Here is a 25,992-nt window from a genome sequence, read left to right on the forward strand (position 1 = left end):
TGAAGAAATTGACGGCGATCAAACTCAATACAATCATGACACCAGCGAACAAGATTCTGACGCAACCTGATAAATGTCCCTGGTTTGTTTGAAACCACATCACAGGCAGCTACAATTCTGGCAACTAATTTCATCTCCGTATCCACTGGGGTCTCATACACAAGTGACTCGAGATATCTCCATAGGAAATAATTAAGGGGATTCAGGTCAAATGATCTCGCAGGCCATGGAATAGGATCTCCCCTTCCAGTCCAGCGCCCAGGAAACACTGTACCGGTACTGTTCCATCGTATTGTACGCCTGTGAATAGCACTGAATGAATGGGTCTGTCTTTGATTCAGAGAACGTTCCGTCATGGGACAATGTAAATACCATACAACAGAGCCAACTTTTGGACAAGTATAGTAAACAAAACCTGCATCACGACTTCCTGGTAATCAGGGTCTCCTCCTTCTTTCCTTGCAGGAAATAAATAATGTACATGTAAATAAACAGCACAGCACGTGTAAACTTATAGGCATATTAGTTGTAAATAAGCTAGAAAACGTAATGCTAGACAAAGAGGTAGACAAGTTTACTTCCACATCACAGGCTCGTTTCTCCTACCCCAGGTTCCCTACCTGAAATCGTCCAGAGGAGCATTCTCTAACTCGTTTTACATTTTTGCGCGCTCTTTCGGGAACACCATGTATAAAGTTTTATGATCATGAATTAAACTGTTACACTTCATAAAGATCATGCCAACTTTCATCTAGATATTCAGGGTATAACCATTACTAGATACACATTGAAAACAGTGTTTATTGTTTTGTTGTACAAGTTTTTTTTAAAAAAAGAAAGAAAGAAGTTGCTCGTTTGGATTAGAAATGATATATCATTGAATTTATCGTTATGCATTCAGCACCGTCTTCAGTTTTGTATCTGCTGACTGTTATATCTCAAAACGAGAATATCAGTTGTTCAATGATTTATTATTATGCGTAACTCGTTAGTTAATTAAAAACTGTTCCTTATACGTTGAAATTACTGACTAAAATTATGATTGGTTATAATAAATAGTGTTAGGCACCATTCTTAAGGATTTATACTACAAACAAAAGGTTCCGCCAATATTAAATGTTAGTTATCCTGAACAGGAGTGTACAGCTGATAGAAAACTATTTTATTAAAAATCTTATTACTATAAGGTCTGTTCAAAAAATTCCTGAACTTTTTCCATAACATTTGTCTATGCTTAACGTTTACTTATTGTCCATGCTATCCTCCGAAATACTCTCCTCGACAATTGATACACCGCTCCCAACGGCATTTCCGCTTCATGAAGCAGTCTTGGTACGCCTCTTGCTGGATCGCGCGAAGCTCCGTCTGCAAATTTTATCTCTCATATCCTTGCAAATCTTCGTCTTTTCAACGGGATTTTCAACTTCGGAAATAAAAAAAGTCCATAACGCCAGAGTACGGAGGATGAGGCCGCACAGTAATTTAGATTTTTTGTGCAATAGTCTCACCAACAGGGATGAATATGCGGTTGCGTTATCGTGATGCAAGAACCACATTTCAGGCAGCTTCCTTCTCACATTTTCTCGCAGGCGTCACAGCATGTCCAGGTAGTACCATCGATGTAGATTTTGGCCTCTGGCACGTATTCATGATGAACTAAGCCTTCAAAGTCAAAGAAAACTACCAACGTGGCATTGACATCTGAGCTGATCTGACGAGCATTTTTTGCTCTTGAAGAGCATTTCCCGACCCACTGTGAAGACCGAACCTTGGTCTCAACATCGTAACCGTAGACCCACGTCACACCACCAGTTATGATTCTCGTAAGGAACATCTCGTTCTCATTTGCGCGATCCAAAAGCTCTTCACAAGTTGCAAGGAGAAGGTCTTTCCGGTCTTGACTCACGAGTCGTGTGACGAAATGGGGGCCAATACGATGTATTCCAATATGCTGTGTCAGGATTCTATGGCATGGTGCAACTGAAACGTTACGTTCTTATTCAATCTTTCGGACAGTCAGTCTTCGATTGACACGCACAGTTTCGTTGACGTCCCTGATATGAGCGTCGTCGGTAGACGTCGAAGGACATACTTCTGAGGTCATAAGTCCCCTAGAACTTAAACTACTTAAACCTAACTAACCTAAGGACATCACACATATCCACGCCCAAGGCAGGATTAGAACCTGCGACCGTAGTGGTTCGGTCCTGTCATTTTTAAACCGTGTGAACCCTTCGAAACACCGAGTACGGCCTAAGCACTCATCACTCTAGGCGTCCTGCATAGTTTGGCGTGTCTCTGTAAAATTTTTCTTGAGTTTCACGCAAAATTTAATAAAGACGCGTTGCTTTTCTAACTCTGCGGTCTCGAAATTCGCAACCTGTGCGACACAACGTTCTACTCAGTACAGCTCTGACCAACAGCTAACAGACATACCACAATGAAACTTCCGGCAGTTACACATCAAACACAGCCGTGTGCAGCAATGCGAACCACATTTCACTCCATCACACAATTGGCGCGAAATTACGATTGTTCCGGAATTTTTTGACAGACTTCTTATAGCTGTGAAGCGAAACTGTGCTTAGGACATATAACTTTTGGGACATTTAGTAGCAATAATGCATTATAATAAGACATTGTAGTAGAGATGTTTTCTGTGAACTTAAAGTACAATAAATACAGTGTCCAGTACCGACTGCTTCCGATTTCATGAGATCTCTCTCATCATTTTATATGTTACTGGCTTAGTTATATGCAGTAGTGAGAGTATGAGTTCGATAGGACACCTATCGTATAACCGGGGTACTTCATAACCATGAGACGCCTACCCTGGGAGTAAAACCGCCCGTCAGTGCTGTTGAGATTAACAGTCTGATGCAATACCGCTTAGAGATCAAACGAAGGAACCCAATGTTCTGGAACCAACCTTACTCTAACATCGGTGTAGGGTTTTACATTTTTACCCAAGCCTAAATGACTTTCGTAACTCAAGAAAATTTTTGATAAGGCTGTCATTTTATTTCTGGCTTGTCTTCATACCTAATTTGCCATATATTAATAACAATAGAAAACAAAACCTTTTCTTTTATTAACAGGTATCAAATTTAGAAGAAATGGAAGTTCTATACGAATTTTACAGCTGTTACAGGTTTCAATAACTGCAGGAACAATTTTTCTACGACCCATAGCCATACCTAGGCTTAAGGAACTGTTTTAGTTACATTGTACGCCATTTCTGTATGTCATTCACGTTTTTTTATTTTTTTTCTGTTCTTGCCTGAAGGTACGAAATAACGTACGTGTGCCACCTGATGAAAATGCGACGTGAGAGGGTGGCCGCTGAAAGGCGTCATCCCTCGAGTTACAAGTACGACGCCTTCGTCTGCTACAGGTAAGGCTGAGAGATTTAACGGCAAACGTTTCGTAACCCATCTACAGACCAACCTTCCTGAATATTGTTTTTCTTCATGTACTATATACTTAAAGGAAAATGAAACATGTCTTCCTGTGCACTACTCCTACCACTTCATTAATTTGTAATTTTAGGATCGCATCAGATGGTAATTAGAACTGAATCCGCGACAACTTACTTTCCATTCTTTCCGACGGTACCCCAGCATCGTATCAGAAAACAATGTATAACTTGGGTGCAACTTGGATGAGTACACAAAAGATTATAAAATTTCGTAACCACGTGCAGAGAACGTCTGCAGAATCTGCCTATGTGACGCTAACAGTCTTCATACACCCAGTTAAGACATTTTAGGCAAGACTAGTTACGTGAATACCGTGACTTGAGTCCAGGTTCATCGGTACTATAGCTTTAACGCCCTACAGTACCTCGCAATAAGGTCTATAAACCATTATCCCGTCAAAACCGCGAAACTCCTACGCATACATCAATACTCCGCTGAATTTAAGGAAATGCGAAACCACGTCCTTTTGACAACTTCATAAATTCTCCCTTAAAAATCAACGTTTATGTCTGCTCCCGTCTCTTCTACAATCCAAATTGCTGCCTGCACCTACCTCAATCTAAATTACGATTATTATTCTGTTGTTCACAAACATAAATTGTGTTTCCCCTGCTGTACGTCTCACTGTTCTCATCATATGCGTCAAAACTATTTCTGCATTCAAGTGTCACACGAAATGTAAGATCTCTTAAAGTGTGCTGTGGTAATGAAATAAATGTAAAACATAAGAACGCCTAATTAGGTTTACAAGACGGCCTAATGGTACTTATCCTGCCTGTATAAATAAGTCAATAAATAAATAAAAATTAATTAATTACCTTATCTGTCTCTGTTGCCGGTATGCAGGAGCCACAAGAAATTTTCGTCTGTGGTATTTTACCGACAAGAAGCTACAAACTCTCAAGAAGCTGAACGGTTTCGTGACATTGACACTGTAAGAAACAAAGCCGTCTCCTCGTTTTCTGAATTTTCTATACAGAGGATGTACCGTACGAATCCTGTAGTGGCATCCTTGAGTGTATGTTCACTCCTACCATAGTCAGACGCAGTCAGCGGCCAAAACATAATGTGCTTCTGATAACGACAGAAATGTGGAAGCCGCGCGGAGTGGCCGTGCGGTTTGAGGCGTCATGTCACGGACAGCGCGGCCCCTCCCTCCGGACTTCTGAGTCCTCCCTCGGGCATGGGCGTGTGTGTTGTTCTTAGCATAAGTCAGTTTAAGTAGTGTGTAAGTCTAGGGACCGACGACCCAAGCAGTTTCGTCCCTTAGGAATTCACACACATTTGGACATTTTTTGAAAAGTCGAAACCGTTATATCCGAAATATAAGCTGTGTGAGCGCTGAGTGACGAACAGGGACTTACTTTGGATCGAACAGAATACAAACTATCAAAGGGTTGTGAAAAATGTTACTTGTCAAAATAGTAGTAAGTTCGACATCACCGGCTAGGTTACGTTCATTACTAAATCGAAACCGTCAATCCCAAGGTTGGTTTGAACACCAAAGTGCTTTACTATGCATGCCCCTATTGGAGTAGTATGCAGTTACCTTCCTCCGATCCCTGAACTGGCTTATCCAGCCAACTAAAATTTACGTACAGTGTAAGGCAGACCAAAATGATGGTACAACTAGTTTTTTCCCTATTAACAGACGTGTTAAGAGACGTATATTTTCAGAGAAGAAATTAAAGAATGATCCGAATGCAAGGAAATTGGTAGATGTGATGTACGTGTAAAAACAAATCATTACAATTTCAGAAAAACAGTGTGATTTATTCAAGAGAAAGAGCCTCATAAATTCAGCATGTTAATAATGCCCTGGTCCCACTCTAACATTAAGCAGGCAATTATAGGCTTGGTATTGCTTGATAGAGTTGTTGGCTGTCGTCCTGAGGGACATAGTGCCACATTCTGTCCAGTTGGTGCGTCAGATCAACAAAATCCGGAGATGGTTGGAGGACCATGCCCGTAATGTTCCATACTTTCTCCGCTGGGGAGGAATTCAGAAAACTTGCTGGCCGAGGTAAAGTTTGGCAAGCACGAAGACATGTATCATAACCTGTAGTCGTCTGCGGGCGGGTATTATCTTGTTGAACTGCATGCCTATGGTAGCTTGCCACGAAGGGCAAAAAAACGGGGGGTAGAATATCTTCGACGTATCTCTGTGCTCATAAGGGGGCCAACGTTGACAATCAAAAGAGGACTTGCTGTGGAAAGAGAAGACACCCCAGACCATCACTCCTGGTTGCCACGCCGTATGGTGGAGGCCAGTCACGTTGGTATCCCCCCGCTATCCGGAGAGTCTCCAGACAAATTGCTTCTTCGATGTACGGATTGAACAGAAAGGACGAAAGATTACATCCCTGTCTTACACCCTTTTTCATCCGGACACTTCGTTCTTGGTCTTCAACTGTTATTTTTCCCTAGTAGTTCTTGTGCATATTGTATATTATCTTTCTTTCCGTACAGCTTACGTCTTATTTCTCACATTTCGAACACCTTGCATCATTTTGCACAGTCGAACACTTTTTCTGGGTTTTATGGACATTTCTCGTTTTTTCTGCAGTCTTGATTCCATTATCAACAGCAACGCCAGAAATGCCTCTGTGATGTCTTTAACTTCCCTAAAGCCAAACTGATCTTCATCTAAACGATCCTCTATTTTATTTCTCATTCTTTTGTAAATTATTCTTATCACGAACTTCAATGCAAGAGATGTTAAGTTCATTGTGCCATAATTGTCGCACTTGACTATTGCTATCTTCGGAATTGTGCGGACGATGTTATGTTGAAAGTCTGATAGTACGACACCAGTTTCACGCAGTCTCATTGTGCAATAATTCTCACACTTGTCACCCTTTGCTAACTTCGGAATTGTGTCGACGATGTTTTTTTCTGAAAGTACGACAGTACTTCACCAGTTCCACAAATTCTACGCACCAACGTGAATAGTCGATTTGTTGCCATTTCCTCCAATGATTTTAGAAATTGCTATGAAAAATTATCTACCCCTTCTGACTTATTTAAAGTCTTCTAAATCACTTTTAAATTCCTATTCTAATACTGCATCGACGTCCTCTTCTCTGTCCACTTCTTTTTGTTTTTCTATCACGTCCTTAGTCCAATCCTTCCCTCATAGGGTCCTACACTGTACTCTTTCCAACTATCTGCTCTCTCCTTTCCATTTAACAGTGTAATTCCCACTCCACCCTTAATATTACAGCCTATTCTTTTAATTTCAGCGAAGGATATTTTGACTTTTCTGTATGGTGGGTCAGTTCTCCCGAGAATCATATCTTTTTCGATTTCTTCGTATTTTCCATGTAGCCATTTCACATTCGGTTCCCTGCACTTTCTATTTATTTCAGTTCTATGTGACTTGTACTTCTTTATTTCTGAGCTTCTCTGAACAGTTTTATACTTCCTTCTTTTGTCGATAAACTGAAGTAATTCTTTGTTTCTTCGCAGTTACTTTTCTTGTACCTGTTCTCTTCTTTCCAACTTCTATCATTACCCTTTTTATACATATTCATTCCCCTTCAGCTGATCTACCTACTGAGCTATTTACGACTTCAGAGACCTTCATGCTAATCCCTTCATTTTTTAGTTCTTACGTATCCCACTTCTTTGCATATTGGTTCTTCTTGACAAGGCTCTTGTGATCTGATATATACTCCTGGGTACGCTTTACAAACCAGTATCTGATTTCGGAATCTCGACCTGGAATTTTCCCGTATCTCCAGGCCTTTCCCAAATACACCTCCTCCTATTGTGACTTTTGAAGAGAGCTTTCCTTTCTACATGTTGGAATTTCTTACAGAACTCAATTATTATTTCTCTTCTGTAATTCCCACTACCAAGCCCATATTCTAACGAAGCCCTTTCTTCTACCCTTTCCTCTGCAACCCCTTTCCAATCATCTTGACTATTAGATTTTCATCTCTCTTAAGTAGAAGATTATCCATTCAATATTCTTATATTCTTTTCCTATATATTCATCTTCTGCTTTCGACACTGGCTTGTATACTTCAACTATTGTTGTCGGTGTTGAGTTGCCGTCGATTCTGGTGAAACCACTGCAGTCACTGAAGAGTATACACTAACTCACTCTCTGTCTTACATTCCTATTCATAATGAATCGTGCTCCCATTACAACATTTTCTGCTGCTGTTGATATTACCCTATACTAATCTGACCAGAAATCCTTCTCTCTTTTCCTTTTCGCTTCACTAACCCCACACTGTATCTACACTGAGAGTCAGCATTTCTGTTTTCAGATTTTCTGGTTTCCCTACCTCGTTCAGACTTCTGAACCCTCTCAAATGGTTCAGATGGCTCTGAGCACTATCGGACTTAACATCTAAGGTCATCATCACCTAGAACTACTTAAACCTAACTAACCTAAGGACATCACACACATCCATGCCCAAGGCAGGATTGGAACCTGCGACCGTAGTGGTCGCGCGGTTCCAGACTGAAGCGCATAGAACCGCTCGGCAACACCAGCCGGCTGAACCCCCCCCCCCCCCCCCCCAATTCGTAGAAAATTTCCCTTCCGTTGGTTATTCAAACTCTTGGCAGTCCTGCCCCGAGATCCGAATGAAGAGCTAGTCCGGAATCTTTTGCCAATGGAGAGATCATGACTTTTTCAATTATTTGCCACATGTTCTGAGGTTATGCACTATGTGTCTGTAATTCAATGATTCCCACTGCCTACTGTATCCTCATATTGTTGATCATTTGCCGATTCTTCCGCCTTTTAGGGATAGTTTCCCAGTCCAAGTGTAAGAGAGTGCCATCTGTCCGCTCCTCCAGCCTCTTTGAAAACGGCGTTGGCAGAATAGTCTTCGGCCGCCATGCTCTTTTATTATTCAGAATTTAAGCAGTGACGGGGTTCGAAACAGCGACCCAGGATGTTTTGAATAATAGTAAAAGAGGGCACCCCTAGATTACGCAAGAATGGTTGGCATAAAAATTTTCTGCATGTGGTACCGCGTCGTAGTGTAAAAAAAATTCTGTATAAACTAACGATTTGGCCACTACAATCGTAGTGGAAACTAAGTATGCTTCACTGTATACATTTACTGATGACACATTTATTTGTGCTAAACGACGCAGTTATGGAAAAAAAAGACATTCGTAATTTTAACTTTACTCGGAAAAGCTATGTCGTTAATTAAAAATCAGTAAAAGACACGATTGATCACACAGTCATTTATTAAAGACGTCTTCAAATAATGTACTATTCAGCTGACGATGATGGCGCTGAGATCAACTGTTGCTGAACCCAGTCGCAAAAATCAATGACTGTCGGATCAACGATTTTTTTGCTATTTTTAAACGGCTTCGCCTTCCAATCTTCCTCTACTGAGATAGTGTGTTTCTGTGAGCGCAGCAGCGCAGACCGCGCATGGGTGGTGGGTCAGCTGCTGCCCAAACTGGAGCATGCCGGGGATTCCCCCGACGATCCGGCGCTGCGCCTCTGTCTGCACGAGAGGGACTTCCCACTGGGTTCCTTCATTGCTGACAACATCGTTTCCTCCATGAAGGACAGCCGCTCCACCGTCATCGTCCTGTCTCAAGCGTTCGTCGACAGCCAGGTAAATCGCCACTTCTACATCTACATTTACATTTATACTCCGCAAGCCACCTAACGGTGTGTGGCGGAGGGCACTTTACGTGCCACTGTCATTACCTCCCTTTCCTGTTCCAGTCGCGTACGGTTCCCGGGAAGAAAGACTGTCTGAAAGCCTCCGTGCGCGCTCTAATCTCTCTAATTTTACATTCGTGATCTCCTTGGGAGGTATAAGTAGGGGGAAGCAATATATTCGATACCTCATCCAGAAATGCACCCTCTCGAAACCTGGCGAGCAGACCGCCTCTCTTGTAGAGTCTGCCATTTGAGTTTGTTAAATATCTCCGTAACGCTATCACAGTTACCAAATAACCCTGTGACGAAACGCGCCGCTCTTCTTTGGATCTTCTCTAACTACTCCGTCAACCCGATCTGGTACGGATCCCACACTGATGAGCAATACTCAAGTATAGGTCGAACGAGTGTTTTGTAAGCCACCTCCTTTGTTGATGGACTACATTTTCTAAGGACTCTCCCAATGAATTTCAACCTGGTACCCGCCTTACCAACAATTAATTTTAGATGATCATTCCACTTCAAATCGTTCCGCACACATACTCCCAGATATTTTACAGAAGTAACTGCTACCAGTGGTTGTTCCGCTATCATATAATCATACAATAAAGGATCCTTCTTTCTATGTATTCGCAATACATTACATTTGTCTATGTTAAGGGTCAGTTGCCACTCCCTGCATCAAATGCCTATCCGCTGCAGATCTTCGGTGCATTTCGCTGCAATTCTGTAATGCTGCAACTTCTCTGTGTACTACAGCATCATCCGCGAAAAGCCACATGGAACTTCCGACACTATCTACTAGGTCATTTATATATATATTGTGAAAAGCAATGGTCCCATAACACTCCACTGTGCCACGCCAGAGGTTACTTTAACGTCTATAGACGTCTTTCCATTGTTAACAACATGCTGTGTTCTGTTTGCTAAGAACTCCTCAATCCAGCCACACGGCTGGTCTGATATTCCGTAGGCTCTTACTTTGTTTATCAGGCGACAGTGCGGAACTGTATCAAACGCCTTCCGGAAGAAAAATAGGATCTACCTGGGAGCCTGTATCTAATATTTTCTGGGTCTCATGAACAAATAAAGCGAGTTGGGTCTCACACGATCGCTATTTCCGGAATCTATGTTGATTCCCACAGAGTAGATTCTGGGTTTCCAAAAACGACATGATACTCGAGCATAAGAACATGTTCTAAAATTCTTCAACAGATCGACGTCAGAGATATAGGTCTACAGTTTTGCGCATCTGCTCGACGACCCTTCTTGAAGACTGGAACTACCTCTGCTCTTTTCCGATCATTTGGAACCTTCCGTTCCTCTAGAGACTTGCGGTACACGGCTGTTAGAAGGGAGGCAAGTTCTTTCGCGTACTCTGTGTAGAATTGAATTGGTACCCCCGTCAGGTCCAGTGGACTTTCCTCTGTTGAGTGATTCCATGTTGCTTTTCTGTTCCTTGGACACTTATTTCGATGTCAGCCATTTTTTCGTTTGTGCGAGGATTTAGAAAAGGAACTGCAGTGCGGTCTTCCTCTATGAAACAGCTTTGGAAAAAGGTGTTTAGTATTTCAGCTTTACGCGTGTCATCCTCTGTTACAATGCCATCATCATCCCGGAGGGTCTGCATATGCTGTTTCGAGCCACTTACTGATTTAACGTAAGACCAGAACATCCTAGGATTTTCTGTCAAGTCGGTACATAGAATTTTACTTTCGAATTCACTGAACGCTTCACGCATAGCCCTCCTTACGCTAACTTTGACATCGTTTAGTTTCTGTTTGTCTCAGAGGTTTTGGCTGCGTTTAAACTTGGAGTGAAGCTCTCTTTGCTTTCGCAGTAGTTTCCTAACGATTGCCTTGAACTTTTTCCATAAACACTCAACATTGTCAGTGTCGGAACAGAAATTTTCGTTTTGATCTGTTAGGTAGTCTGAAATCTGCCTTCTATTACTCTTGCTAAACAGATAAACCTTCCTCCCTTTTTTTGTATTCCTATTAACTTCCATATTCAGGGCTGCTGCAACTGCCATATGATCACTGATGCCATGTTCTGCACATACAGAGTCGAAAAATTCGGGTCTGTTTGTTATCAGTAGGTCCAAGATGTTATCTCCACGAGTCGGTTCTCTGTTTAATTGCTCGAGGTAATTTTCGGATAGTGCACTCAGTATAATGTCACTCGATGCTCTGTCCCTACCACCTGTCCTAAACATCTGAGTGTCCCAGTCTATATCTGGTAAATTGAAATCTCTACCTAAGACTATAACATGCTGAGAAAATTTATGTGAAATGTATTCCAAATTTTCTCTCAGTTGCTCTGCCACTAATGCTGCTGAGTCGGGAGGTCGGTAAAAGCAGCCAATTATTAACCTAGCTCGGTTGTTGAGTGTAACCTCCACCCATAATAATTCACAGGAACTATCCACTTCTACTTCACTACAGGATAAACTACTACTAACAGCGACGAACACTCCACCACTGGTTGCATGAAATCTATCGTTTCTAAACACCGTCTGTACCTTTGTAAAAATTTCGGCAGAATTTATCTCTGGCTTCAGCTAGCTTTCTGTACCTATAACAATTTCAGCCTCGGTGTTTTCTATCAGCGCTTGAAGTTCCGGTACTTTACCAACGCAGCTTCGACAGTTTACAATTACAATACTGATTGCTGCTTGGTCCCCGCATGTCCTGACTTTGCCACGCACCCGTCGAGGCTGTTGCCCTTTCTGTATTTGCCCAAGGCTATCTAACCTAAAAAACCGCCCAGCCCACGCAACACAACCCCTGCTACCCGTGTAGCCACTTGTTGCGTGTAGTGGTCTCCTGACCTATCCAGCGTAACCCGAAACCTCACAACCCTATGGCGGAAGTCGAGGAATCTTCAGACCACACGGTCGCAGAACCGTCTCAGCCTCTGATTCAGACCCTCCGCTCGGCTCTGTACCAAAGGTCCGCAGTCAGTCCTGTCGACGATGCTGCAGATGGTGAGTTGTGCTTTCATCCCGCTAGCGAGACTGGCAGTCTTCACCAAATCAGATAGCCGCCGGAAGCCAGAGAGGATTTCCTCCGATCCATTGGTGCCGACATGAGCGACCACCTGCAGATGGGTGCACCCCGTATCCTTCATGGCATCCGGAAGGACCCTTTCCACATCTCGAATGACTCCCCCCCCCCCCGGTATGCACATGGAGTGCACATTGGTTTTCTTTCCCTCTCTTGCTGCCATATCCCTAAGGGCAGCCGCAAGCTGGGAGCGAAGGGATGCCAACTCAGCCTGCATCCGAACACAGCAGTTGCAGTCCCTAAATGCTAAAAACTGTTGTGCAAAGAACGTCTGAACTAATCTACAGATTTCCACGTGGTAAGTATAAGTTGCCTTGCACCGAAATAGAAGTACGCTCCTTCCCATGAGTTGGAGCACCTTTCCGATGATGCCCAGAAGTGTGGAATGATCCTCCTCGAAAACACAGTTACCCGTTATGGCATATCGCCCTGCTGACTTGAGTTCCGCAACATCTACCTTCTTGCTGTTCGTAAAAAAAAAGCCCATGATGCACTCACTCTCCGTTACACATGTGAATATTGGAAAACGAGTGCTTCCGTAAGGAAAGGGTTTCTGTCGATGAACCATCGGTGAAATTAAAACTGTTATATAGGCGTTAAGAGTGCAATGAAAATTTCACTGCTAAACTCAGAGGAGAGAGTCGATAGCTACAAAGGGAACACTGAATGGCGCTACGAGTGAGAGGTGTGATGACCTGATGACGTGACACGAGAATGGGAATCGATATGGCAGACATAGGGGGCCCAGTATTAGAGTCGAAATGAGTTGTAGAAGAAACGTGATCAATTAAATTGGAACGCATGAATAGCATTCCTAAATTAAATTCGTTGGAGGAAATGGAAAGCAAACGACTATTGCAGTTTCTGTATAGAATCTATAACACTGGAGACATCCTGTCATGCTTTCAGGAATATATCACCCACACAATCTAGAAGATACAAGGGGCTGGTAAGTGGAGTAACAATGCCACTATCAGCTTAATAGGTCATGGAGCCGAGTTGATGACAAAAATAGTGTATGATGAGTAAAAAACTCCGCTGCAGCTGTGTGGTTTCTTTATTTAAAAAGCATTCCCCTTTTTTTACGTTAGTTTTATCATCTGATGAAGTCCGGAATAGAAAGAAACTGTGAAATAATACCAGGAAGTGCAATCTTATATAAAATCCCTGCAGGAAGTGGCAGAACGGAAATGAAATAAAATGTGGCAATGAGCAATACTTACATTTACAACAAGATACTGGAGTACGATTGGTACTAAAGTTTCCCACGATTCCAGTAATTTCACTCCATTTTAAAAGTCTTGTCGCAGCCCAAGACTAAAGTATAAAGGGGCAACAGCCGGAATCTAAAAAGGAATATAGATAAGCCGTTAAAAACTGGGGTAACGAAAGAAAAGATTAATTTCATTAGGTAAGTGTACCCCTAAGACGGTTTAGTATCGTACAGTTCCATAATGTGGTGGCATTGCATACCGTGTTGGCAAACAGATTTCGACGCACAAGATTGTCCCTGCATATTTCACTTCCAGGAATAATGGTCAAATGTTGAAACATAGTGAACAAACTAGTGGTGATTCTTTTAAGTCGCCGGGGTTTACAGAGTAACGTGTAAAGACTGACAGTACAAATATACCGGCCAGACGTGTAGAAAATTTGAGTCAGCTCCAGGGATCATTCGTCCGGCTCTGGCTCTAACTCAGCCTTGGGTACCCATGTTTCTGAGACGGTGCACTCTGTTGCCAGCACTACATCCAACCTCCTTCTCCTTCTTCGTCTCCCCCCCCCCCCCCTCCCCCGTCCACACCTTTCGGTATTTTTACTGAGTTGATACTTATGGATCCCTGTCCCTTTAGTTTTTAAAGAATTTTAAGATTTTAATAGTTTCCCACATTCCGCCACTTGTGTCTTTCGACAGTATCCAATTTATATTTTCTGCTGCAAGTATTTGACTTTGCAGTCTCGTGTGCGCCCGATCCCTTGTATTTTTCTCACATTCAAGTGATCGCCTTAGCTCTTCAACGCTTGCACCACATATCTAATGGCCCATCATGTTGTTGTTGTTGTCTTCAGTCCTGAGACTGGCTTGATGCAGCTCTCCATGCTACTCTATCCTGTGCAAGCTGCTTCATCTCCCAGTACCTACTGCAACCTACATCCTTCTGAATCTGCTTAGTGTACTCATCTCTCGGTCTCCCTCTACGATTTTTACCCTCCACGCTGCCCTCCAATGCTAAATTTGTGATCCCTTGATGCCTCAAAACATGTCCTACCAACCGATCCCTTCTTCTAGTCAAGTTGTGCCACAAACTTCTCTTCTCCCCAATCCTATTCAATACCTCCTCATTAGTTACGTGATCTATCCAACTTATCTTCAGTATTCTTCTGTAGCACCACATTTCGAAAGCTTCTATTCTCTTCTTGTCCAAACTAGTTATCGTCCATGTTTCACTTCCATACATGGCTACACTCCAAACAAATACTTTCAGAAACGACTTCCTGATACATAAATCTATATTCGATGTTAACAAAGTTCTCTTCTTCAGAAACGCTTTCCTTGCCATTGCCAGTCTACATTTTGTATCCTCTCTACTTCGACCATCATCAGTTATTTTACTTCCTAAATAGCAAAACTCCTTTACTACTTTAAGTGTCTCACTTCCTAATCTAATTCCCTCAGCATCACCCGATTTAATTTGACTACATTCCATTACCCTCGTTTTGCTTTTGTTAATGTTCATCTTATATCCTCCTTTCAAGACACTGTCCATTCCGTTCAACTGCTCTTCCAAGTCCTTTGCCGTCTCTGACAGTATTACAATGTCATCGGCGAACCTCAAAGTTTTTACTTCGTCTCCATGAATTTTAATACCTACTCCAAATTTTTCTTTTGTTTCCTTTACTGCTTGCTCAATATACAGATTGAATAACATCGGGGAGAGGCTACAACCCTGTCTCACTCCTTTCCCAAGCACTGCTTCCCTTTCATGCCCCTCGACTCTTATTACTGCCATCTGGTTTCTGTACAAATTATAAATAGCCTTTCGCTCCCTGTATTTTACCCCTGCCACCTTTAGAATTTGAAAAAGAGTATTCCAGTCAACATTGTCAAAAGCTTTCCCTAAGTCTACAAATGCTAGAAACGTAGGTTTGCCTTTTCTTAATCTTTCTTCTAAGATAAGTCGTAAGGTCAGTATTGCCTCACGTGTTCCAACATTTCGACGGAATCCAAACTGATCCTCCCCGAGGTCTGCATCTACCAGTTTTTCCATTCGTCTGTAAAGAATTCGCGTTAGTATTTTGCAGCCGTGGCTTATTAAACTGATAGTTCGGTAATTTTCACATCTGTCAGCACCTGCTTTCTTTGGGATTGGAATTATTATATTCTTCTTGAAGTCTGAGGGTATTTCGCCTGTCTCATACATCTTGCTCACCAGCTGGTAGAGTTTTGTCATGACTGGCTCTCCCAAGGCCGTCAGTAGTTCTAATGGAATGTTGTCTACTCCGGGGGCCTTGTTTCGACTCAGGTCTTTCAGTGCTCTGTCAAACTCTTCACGCAGTATCGTATCTCCCATTTCGTCTTCATCTACATCCTATTCTATTTCCATAATATTGTCCTCAAGTACATCGCCCTTGTATAAACCTTCTATATACTCCTTCCACCTTTCTGCCTTCCCTTCTTTGCTTAGAACTGGGCTGCCATCTGAGCTCTTGATATTCATACACGTGGTTCTCTTCTCTCCAAAGGTCTCTTTAATTTTCCTGTAGGCAGTATCTATCTTACCCCTAGTGAGATAAGCTTCTACATCCTTACATTTGTCCTCTAGCCATCCCTGTTTAGCCATTTTGCACTTCCTGTCGATCTCATTTTTGAGACGTTTGTATTCCTTTTTGCCTGCTTCATTTACTGCATTTTTATATTTTCTCCTTTAATCAATTAAATTCAATATTTTTTCTGTTACCCAAGGATTTCTAGCAGCCCTCGTCTTTGTACCTACTTTATCCTCTGCTGCCTTCACTACTACATCCCTCAGAGCTACCCATTCTTCTTCTACTGTATTTCTTTCCCCTATTCCTGTCAATTGTTCCCTTATGTTCTCTCTGAAACTCTGTACAACCTCTGGTTCTTTCAGTTTATCCAGGTCCCATCTCCTTAATTTCCACATTTTTGCAGTTTCTTCAGTTTTAATCTACAGGTCATAACCAATAGATTGTGGTCAGAGTCCACATCTGCCCCTGGAAATGTCTTACAACTTGAAACCTGGTTCCTAAATCTCTGTCTTACCATTATATAATCTATCTGATACCTTTTAGTATCTCCAGGGTTCTTCCACGTATACAACCTTCTTTCATGATTCTTAAACCAAGTGTTAGCTATGATTAAGTTGTGCTCTGTGCAAAATTCTACTAGGCGGCTTCCTCTTTCATTTCTTAGCCCCAATCCATATTCACCAACTATGTTTCCTTCTCTCCCTTTTCCTACACTCGAATTCCAGTCACCCATTACTATTAAATTTTCGTCTCCCTTCACTATCTGAATAATTTCTTTTATTTCATCGTACATTTCTTCAATTTCTTCATCATCTGCAGAGCTAGTTGGCATATAAACTTGTACTACTGTAGTAGGTGTGGGCTTCGTATCTATCTTGGCCACAATAATGCGTTCACTATGCTGTTTGTAGTAGCTTACCCGCATTCCTATTTTCCTATTCATTATTAAACCTACTCCTGCATTACCCCTATTTGATTTTGTGTTTATAACCCTGTAGTCACCTGACCAGAAGTCTTGTTCCTCCTGCCACCGAACTTCACTAATTCCCATTAAATCTAACTTTAACCTATCCATTTCCCTTTTTAAATTTTCTAACCTACCTGCCCGATTAAGGGATCTGACATTCCACGCTCCGATCCGTAGAACGCCAGTTTTCTTTCTCCTGATAACGACATCCTCCTGAGTAGTCCCCGCCCGGAGATCCGAATGGGGGACTATTTTACCTCCGGAATATTTTACCCAAGAGGATGCCATCATCATTTAATCATACAGTAAAGCTGCATGTCCTCGGGAAAAATTACGGCTGTAGTTTCCCCTTGCTTTCAGCCGTTCGCAGTACCAGCACAGCAAGGCCGTTTTGGTTAATGTTGCAAGGCCAGATCAGTCAATCATCCAGACTGTTGCCCCTGCAACTACTGAAAAGGCTGCTGCCCCTCTTCAGGAACCACACGTTTGTCTGGCCTCTCAACAGATACCCCTCTGTTGTGATTGCACCTACGGTACGGCCATCTGTATCGCTGAGGCACGCAAGCCTCCCCACCAACGGCAAGGTCCATGGTTCATGGGGGGGGGGGGGGGGGGAGCCATCATATGTTCCACTTTAGTTTGCGGTCAGCCGTGGCACTGCCTTGTTCTCAACTCATTTGATCCGCCAGTACATTGTATGACTTTCTCCGTTTTTTCTGGTTTCTTCTGTCCCCCCCCCCCCCCCTCCAATCGCTTTAGCGGTATATTTATTCCTTTTTATTTTCCGGATATTGGCCTCCCATCGACATTAGTCCGTCGTGGGCACCGACATGATTTTTGGAATGGAGTGAAAGTATACAAATCTGGAGAGAGTTTAATACCAGGTTTACTCCAGTAACTACACTCCTGGAAATTGAAATAAGAACACCGTGAATTCATTGTCCCAGGAAGGGGAAACTTTATTGACACATTCCTGGGGTCAGATACATCACATGATCACACTGACAGAACCACAGGCACATAGACACAGGCAACAGAGCATGCACAATGTCGGCACTAGTATAGTGTATATCCACCTTTCGCAGCAATGCAGGCTGCTATTCTCCCACGGAGACGATCGTAGAGATGCTGGATGTAGTCCTGTGGAACGGCTTGCCATGCCATTTCCACCAAGCGCCTCAGTTGGACCAGCGTTCGTGCTGGACGTGCAGACCGCGTGAGACGACGCTTCATCCAGTCCCAAACATGCTCAATGGGGGACAGATCCGGAGATCATCCTGGCCAGGGTAGTTGACTTACACCTTCTAGAGCACGTTGGGTGGCACGGGATACATGCGGACGTGCATTGTCCTGTTGGAACAGCAAGTTCCCTTGCCGGTCTAGGAGTGGTATAATGATGGGTTCGATGACGGTTTGGATGTACCGTGCACTATTCAGTGTCCCCTCGACGATCACCAGAGGTGTACGGCCAGTGTAGGAGATCGCTCCCCACACCATGATGCCGGGTGTTGGCCCTGTGTGCCTCGGTCGTATGCAGTCCTAATTGTGGCGCTGACCTGCACGGCGCCAAACACGCATACGACCATCATTGGCACCAAGGCAGAAGCGACTCTCATCGCTGAAGACGACACGTCTCCATTCGTCCGTCCATTCACGCCTGTCGCGACACCACTGGAGGCGGGCTGCACGATGTTGGGGCGTGAGCGGAAGACGGCCTAACTGTGTGCGGGACCGTAGCCCAGCTTCATGGAGACGGTTGCGAATGGTCCTCGCCGATACCCCAGGAGCAACAGTGTCCCTAATTTGCTGGGAAGTGGCGGTGCGGTCCCCTACGGCACTGCGTAGGATCCTACAGTCTTGGCGTGCATCCGTTCGTCGCTGCGGTCCGGTCTCAGGTCGACGGGCACGTGCACCTTCCGCCGACCACTGGCGACAACATCGATGTACTGTGGAGACCTCACGCCCCACGTGTTGAGCAATTCGGCGGTACGTCCACCAGGCCTCCCGGCCACCCGGCGCCCTCGCTCAAAGTCCGTCAACTGCACATACGGTTCACGTCCACGCTGTCACGGCATGCTACCAGTGTTAATAACTGCGATGGAGCTCCGTATGCCACGGCAAACTGGCTGACACTGACGGCGGCGGTGCACAAATGCTGCGCAGCTAGCGCCATTCGACGGCCAACACCGCGGTTCCTGGTGTGTCCGCTGTGCCATGCGTGTGATCATTGCTTGTACAGCCCTCTCGCAGTGTCCGGAGCAAGTACGGTGGGTCTGACACACCGGTGTCAATGTGTTCTTTTTTCCATTTCCAGGAGTGTATAAGTATTGGTCATCGTCACATTTTACATCGCCTGCATTCAGCCACTTTTGGCAATGATCTGACGTTCCTTTTATATAAGGTTGTGACGTCCTTTTATTGTTTCACGGTTTCTTCCTACTCACGACTTCACCTGACGATGAAACGAAGGTTACGAAAACGGTCGTACTTTTTAAATAAAGTAACCATACAGCTGCAGCGGTGTTTTTGCTCAGCATGAAGTTTTTAACTGATGTCGGTTGAATAAGCTTTTGTGTCAAAGAATGACTGGAAAAAGCTTACACAGGATCTGCTAGATGACGTGAGTCTGGCTTTAGAAAATGTAAAGCAACCAGAGAGACAGACCAGACATTACAGGTGATGCTGGAAGACAGACTTAGAAAAACTCAAGAGACGTTTATAGGATTTGTCGAGCTATAAAAAGCGTTAGCTATGTAATGTGGTGAAAGAACTAATTGCTTTGTCAAAAAGAATGTAATACATATTGCTCACTGTGCACACTGAAAAAGGAGCTGCGAGTATAGAGGAAATGTTTTGGAATCGGATTAAATATCAGGGTGAAAGGATAATTCTAAGATATGCTGACGGAAGTGGATAGGAATTACAAGCCCTGTTGAATTGATGAACGGTTTAATAAGTTCAGAGTATGCATTGAGAAAAACGGAAGAAAGACAACAGTAATGAGGAGTAGCAGAAACGAGGTTAGCGATAAACTTAATATCAAATTCAGTGATCGTGGAGTTAACGTAGTAAGGAAAATTAACCATTCCATGAATTTTTTCTTTCCTTCTACTGTTAAACCTTGCTCCTTGCTAAACTTCATGGTTCTAGGTCAAAGTTAAGTGCCCTATAGGTTTTAATGAGTGAGATTTCAAGTTTCAAATGATGACAGTACATTTGGATTGCATTGACTTAGAAGCATCACGTTTCTACAGCACCGAGGGACCACAAGTGACATACATTTCATCGCGATATCTCTACCCGTTCCTGAGAAATAGGGGTCTTAACAGACGAAGAGACAGCCGGACAACCAATGACTTTTTTTTCTTTTTTATGTGGTGTTATTACAGATTAATAATTTTCGAATATTTTTCCTTTACTTGTATTCTGAAGGCTTACTTCTAGTCAAGTTTCATGATTCTAAGCAAAAGGGATGTATTCTGTAGATTGAGATGAGTGAGTTTTCGTATGCGACATAAAATACCGTAACTTTTGATTGAATTGACTTAGGAGCTTATATTTAATACACCGCCAAGATGCCTTAAACCTGAGTATTTGACATAAATTTCAACTGATACGTGTAAATATTCCTGCGAAAATGTGGTCTTAAAAGACGGACGGACACTCAAACAGTCGATAACAAATACGATTTTTTTCCTGTGGTATAATTACAAATAACAATTTTCGCATTTTTTCCTTTATTTTTACTGTGTAACCCAGCTTCAGACTAAATTTTGTGATTCTAGATCAATAAGACGTACTCTGTGTGTTTTGATGAGTCAGTTTTCGAGTATTAAATATATGACAGAAATGGCCGTATCTTTTGATTGCATTGGCATTAAAGCTCCAATTTTTAACACCCCAAGGGATCTTAGACCTTTGTATATTGCATACATTTCAACTTGATACGTCTGTTACAGAGAAAAATGGTTTTAACAGTGGGACAGATAGACAGACTGACAGACAAATAACAAAGTAACCCCACAAAACAGGGATGCTCATCCTGTTTGTCGAGATCTACCGGTCGATCGCCATGGCTTTATGAGTCGACCTCCAAAACCTTTATCATAAACATGATTAAAAGACCTGTTCATGTAAAATAACAGTTTGTTGACAATGAGTACTTGCACGGTATTTGTTGACGGTAAATCTGACAACCCTGCCTCCGCCTCTTTCGTCTCCATCCGCAGTTCATTGGCTTTACCGCTCGCGCCAAGCAACAGTCTTTCATCCGGCTTAGTGAGATTACTTCTCGCGAACTGTAACTTGGCAAGCTGCGAGCGAGGAGAGCACCCAGCGTTTGCTATGGGATGAGAGGTGCGGTGTGTGGTACGGGGGAGTGGGTGAAGAAACTCTGCCTCCAGTAGGCAACACGAACCTCTGTTTTCGAGCGTCTACGAGACAACACTGTGCACGACGGACGTAATGATCAGTTACGTACTTTGAGTTACGGAAACTGAGATTGTATTGACAAGTGACATAACCGCCTCTTCGCACATTTTCTAACCAATATCGCAACAATACCTACTACTGCGACAGGTCACCTCAGTGACAATGCAGTCAACACCGGCGGATAGTATGTTGTGCAGCTGGCAACGAATATATCCAAATCACTACGGCGCGGAGCATACCCGATCGCTGTCGAATGCTACCGATCAGAACTAGAAAGTCCACGCGCCAAGTTACAGTTCTCAGTCGGTTAAGTGTATGTGAAAACTGAGTGCAGCTAACCAAAGGAAAACATACAACTTCCACGGTGAATGAGAAGAACAGTTTTTTGTTACAGTGTATAAAGACAGGCGTATATGTTTGACAAGTATTCTGCTTTATCCACACCTAACAAGAGAAATACTTAACTTCGTTTTAGAACAGTTCACGAAGGCTTCGAATCGGAACCCGGTGCTGGTAGTGAGTTGAGGAGGCAGGATCTTTCTAATGTTAAAAGTAAATTATAATCATAGCAGTCGTTTTTCTCTAAAGCCTGTACAGAAAAGTCTTTTATCACCTGTAGAATTATTTCGTGTATCAGACGTACTGACCAAACATGCAAAACTGTTTGACGATGTCAAATGTTTCTTAGACTTCGATGTCATCTCGTGGCATCGGGTGTACTGCCTGTGGTCTGCGTCTTCCCAAAACAATATTTCGACGTCAGGTGTTTCCTGATGAAGACGCCGAGTTCCGACGTCGAAATATTGTGTTGAAAAGAAGCAGATCACCAACAGTACAGCCGATTCGACGAGATGGCAATGGTACAGTTGTCAAGCATCTCTTTCTGGCAGCTAGAGACTCATTGTTTCCCACATTTAAAAACAAGTCAGACATAATATCAGCGTTCAGAGATATGCCTCTGCCTAGACCTACTGCAGCAAGAAAAGTGAAACTAATGGCGGAAAATACACAATGTCAGCTGATAAAATATTTACAGCTCTGTTTCCGTTTCTCATTGCAGTTAGACTAGTCAGTAGATGGGGTCGATTCACCTCTAAATGTGATTTTCTTTTAAGATTGATATTTTCTGATTACAGTATAAAAGAAGACTTGCACACAATTATGACCTCGAAAACACCTTACGAGGAGAATATTTTTACAATGAATTCCAATTATTTATTTCTGAATGTGTTTTGCCAATTTAGAAACTTGCCTTATTAATACTGATGGAGCGTCTTGCGCGGTACGTAAGCACAAACGATTTGTTATCATATGTGCGAACGACTTCGTTAATCATTGTATCGAGCATCAGAAAGGGCTTTGTGGACATACTTTGGAACCAGCACATGTTATGAGGAGTGTCACAAAAATTGTAAATTCATTTCACTCGCAGTCACTGCACAGAAGAAAGTTTCGAGTGAGTGCTATTGGAAGAATTGGTTAGTCAGTACGGAGATCTGATATTGCACATTCAAGTTCGATGACTGAGTAGATGTATGGCTCTGAACATACACAGAGAACTTCTGCCAGCTCTAAAATCTGTTGTGTCTGAAAGAGAAGAAGATTACAAATAACTATATGATTTGAGGCGATTGTTGAATCTGGCATTTATAACTGATATGGTAGTTAAACAGTCTCTTCTGACTGCCTTATCCAAAATTCTCGAAAAAGTAATGTATTGTAGAGTAGCTTCACACCTTTGTAAAAGTAAAGTTTTAACAAAATGTCAGTTTGGTTTCCAGAAGGGTTTCTCAACGGAAAATGCTATATATCCTTTCACTAATGAAATATTAAATGCTGTGAGTAACCGGAAGTCACCCGTTGGGATTTTTTGTGATCTATCAAAGGCTTGTAAATCATGGAATACTTCTAGATAAGCTGAAGTACTGTGGTATGAATGGGACAGTGCTCAAATGGTTTCAATCATACCTAACTGGAAGAGTGCAGAAATTTTAAATAAAGAGTTCACATAATATGCAAAAAACTGGTGATTTCCCAAACTGGGGAACAATCAAGAATGGGGTGCCGCAAGGCTCGGTCTTGGGTCCTCTGCCGTTCTTAATATATGTCAATGACTTGCCATTCCATATTCACGAAGATGCAAAGCTTGTGCTTTTTGCCGATGATACAAGTATAGCTATCACACCCGACAGACAAGAATTAACAGGTGTAATTGTAAATGATGTTTTTCAGAAAATCATTAAGTGGTTCTCTGCAAATGGGCTCTCATTAAACTTTGACAAAACACAATATATACAGTTCCACACAGTAAATGGAATAACCCCATTAATAAATATAGACTTAGATCAGAAATCGGTAGCTAAGGTAGAATATTCAAAATTTCTAGGTGTATGCATTGATGAGTTGTTGAACTGGAAAAACACACTGAGGATCTTCTGAAACGTTTCAGTTCAGCTACTTATGCTATTATGGGTCATTGCAAATTTTGGCGATATACATATGAGTAAATTAGCTTACCACGCCTATTCTCATCCTTTGCTTTCGTATGGCATCATATTCTGGGGTAACTCATTATTGAGTAAAAGAGTGTTCTTTGCACAAAAGCGTGTAATCAGAATAATTGCTGGAGCTCATCCAAGATCATCCTGCAGACACTTATTGAAAGAGCTAGAAACCTTCACTGTAGCCTCACAGTATATATATTCACTTATGAGATTTGTTATTAACAATCCGAGCTAATTCAAAAGTAATAGGAGTGTACATGGGTACAACACTAGGAAAAAGGATGCTCTTCACTACTCTAGGTTAAATCTAACTTTGGCTCAGATTAATTATGCTGGCACAAAAGTCCTTGGTCACTTACCTAATACCATCAAAAGTCTGACAGATAACCACATAGCATTCAAATGAAATTAAAAGAATTTCTTCATGGCAACTCCTTCTACTCATTAGATGAATTTCTTGATATAGTAAGTGGGTAATATCCCAACCCCCACAAAAAAAAATTAAAAATATTGAGTCTAATGTAATATTTTGTCTAATGTAATATCTTGTATAGACACTTTTTATTAACCTGACACGTTGCACATCATTACGAAGTGTCGTAATCATGATCTATGGAACAAGTACTAATCTAATGTAATCTAATGAATTTGAATGGAAAAAAGCAAACTGTCGAAACTCATAAGCCATCTGTGAAGGGTTTCATGCAAAAACAGGACCTTAGGATAGCATAGTTACATAAATTAAGTGTGAAACATTTTTCTCAATTAGTCAGAAGCGTCTGAGGAACAAACACTGGATGAAGAAACTGCGAAAGAAATACATCACCAGCCAGGCAGCACTGAAGACAGAGTTTAGAAATCGGTTTTTAGATTTCAAAACAACAGAACCTATTCTAGCTTTTACAGCTCAACCTTTCCAAAAAGTGGATGTGGAAGACCTTTCAATGAAAAATGAGTACTCTTTTTCTTGAAGTGAGACTGAACAAGAAGAACAAATAATTCGACATCTAAATGACATGTCTTTAAAGTCAGAAAACAGTGAAGACAACTTGGTTCGTAAAACCTACGCTGTCATTGTTAAAGTGGCTTCGTATGTTTTATCGTTTTTGTATCAACTTATCTACGTGAGGCAGCGTTTTCAACGATTAACGTTGTGAAATCTAAGTGTAGAAATAAACTGAATGATTGTCATCTTTCAGGCAGTCTAAGGTTGGCTCTGACGAATGAGTTCTACAATTTGATGGAGAGAAGGTTACCTTTTAGATGTTTTGGCTGCAAGATTGTTTCGTAATTAGACTTTTATGAATTTTTGGCTCAATTGATCTCTGAACAGACCTAATTACATGTAGCAGACCAAAAGCATGAAAGGTTGAGCGCCCATGCTGTAAGGGTTCCATTTCCACCGACAGAGGCACGGAACCCTAAAAGTAAATCTGTAAGTTTTCTGTGAAAACTTATCCATAAATGAAAATACCGAATATTATTTTTTCAAAAATTTTCACTCCATGTAACGTGTGCTTTGGATATCGTATTCCACTACTAAGCAATACTGACTACTGGTCGGCCCTGCGTTGCGCCGTTAACTCCTCATGTATGCCAAGGAGTAGATGCCTATCTCCCTGTGGCATCGGGACTCCCGGCAATGGCCATCCTGCCAGGTGGCCCTTGCTGAGGCTGGGTGGCACCTGTGGGTGGCATCAGGGAGGCTGACCCAAATGAAGCGTGGTACATCATCTCTCATTTGTGGCCAGCCGCCAGTAGTCTCTAAGCGTTCTTGGGCTCAATTTGACGCTCAGAAATACGATCCGAAAGCGTTCCCCTCCCTGGCCACACCGTGGGAGGAGCGTAAGTCTCAGGATGGCAGTGACAGTTATTCGCCCCAGTTCCTAGTTTGTACGAGAGCTGATGGGGAATGTTTCATTTCCACAAAACCTCAGTTCTTCGTGGAGGATTTAGAGGTCGAGCTTTGGGAGGTGGAGGGCTTGTCCAAAATGGGCTCTGGGTCAGTACTGATAAAAACGGCATCCTCTGCCCAGTCACGAAGGTTACTTGCTTGTTACAAGTTGGGAGATGTTGCTGTTACGATCACACCCCATAAGAGTTTAAATATGGTCGAGGGTATTATTTA

The 25,992-nt window shown here is 42.4% G+C and overlaps 1 protein-coding gene across 1 annotated transcript in view; it reads left to right on the forward strand.

The window, feature by feature from the left end:
- LOC126359091 (toll-like receptor 2 type-2) overlaps positions 1 to 25,992 on the forward strand; it is a 138,292-nt gene that overhangs the window by 103,209 nt on the left and 9,091 nt on the right. Inside the window, exons 10-11 of the mRNA XM_050007603.1 lie at positions 3,287 to 3,394; positions 8,875 to 9,079. Of these exons, the coding sequence (XP_049863560.1) occupies positions 3,287 to 3,394; positions 8,875 to 9,079 (313 nt within the window). The remainder of the gene's footprint in view (positions 1 to 3,286; positions 3,395 to 8,874; positions 9,080 to 25,992) is intronic.

This window comes from Schistocerca gregaria, chromosome 1 (genome assembly GCF_023897955.1).
Source record: "Schistocerca gregaria isolate iqSchGreg1 chromosome 1, iqSchGreg1.2, whole genome shotgun sequence".
Classification (NCBI taxonomy): Eukaryota; Metazoa; Arthropoda; class Insecta; order Orthoptera; family Acrididae; genus Schistocerca; species Schistocerca gregaria.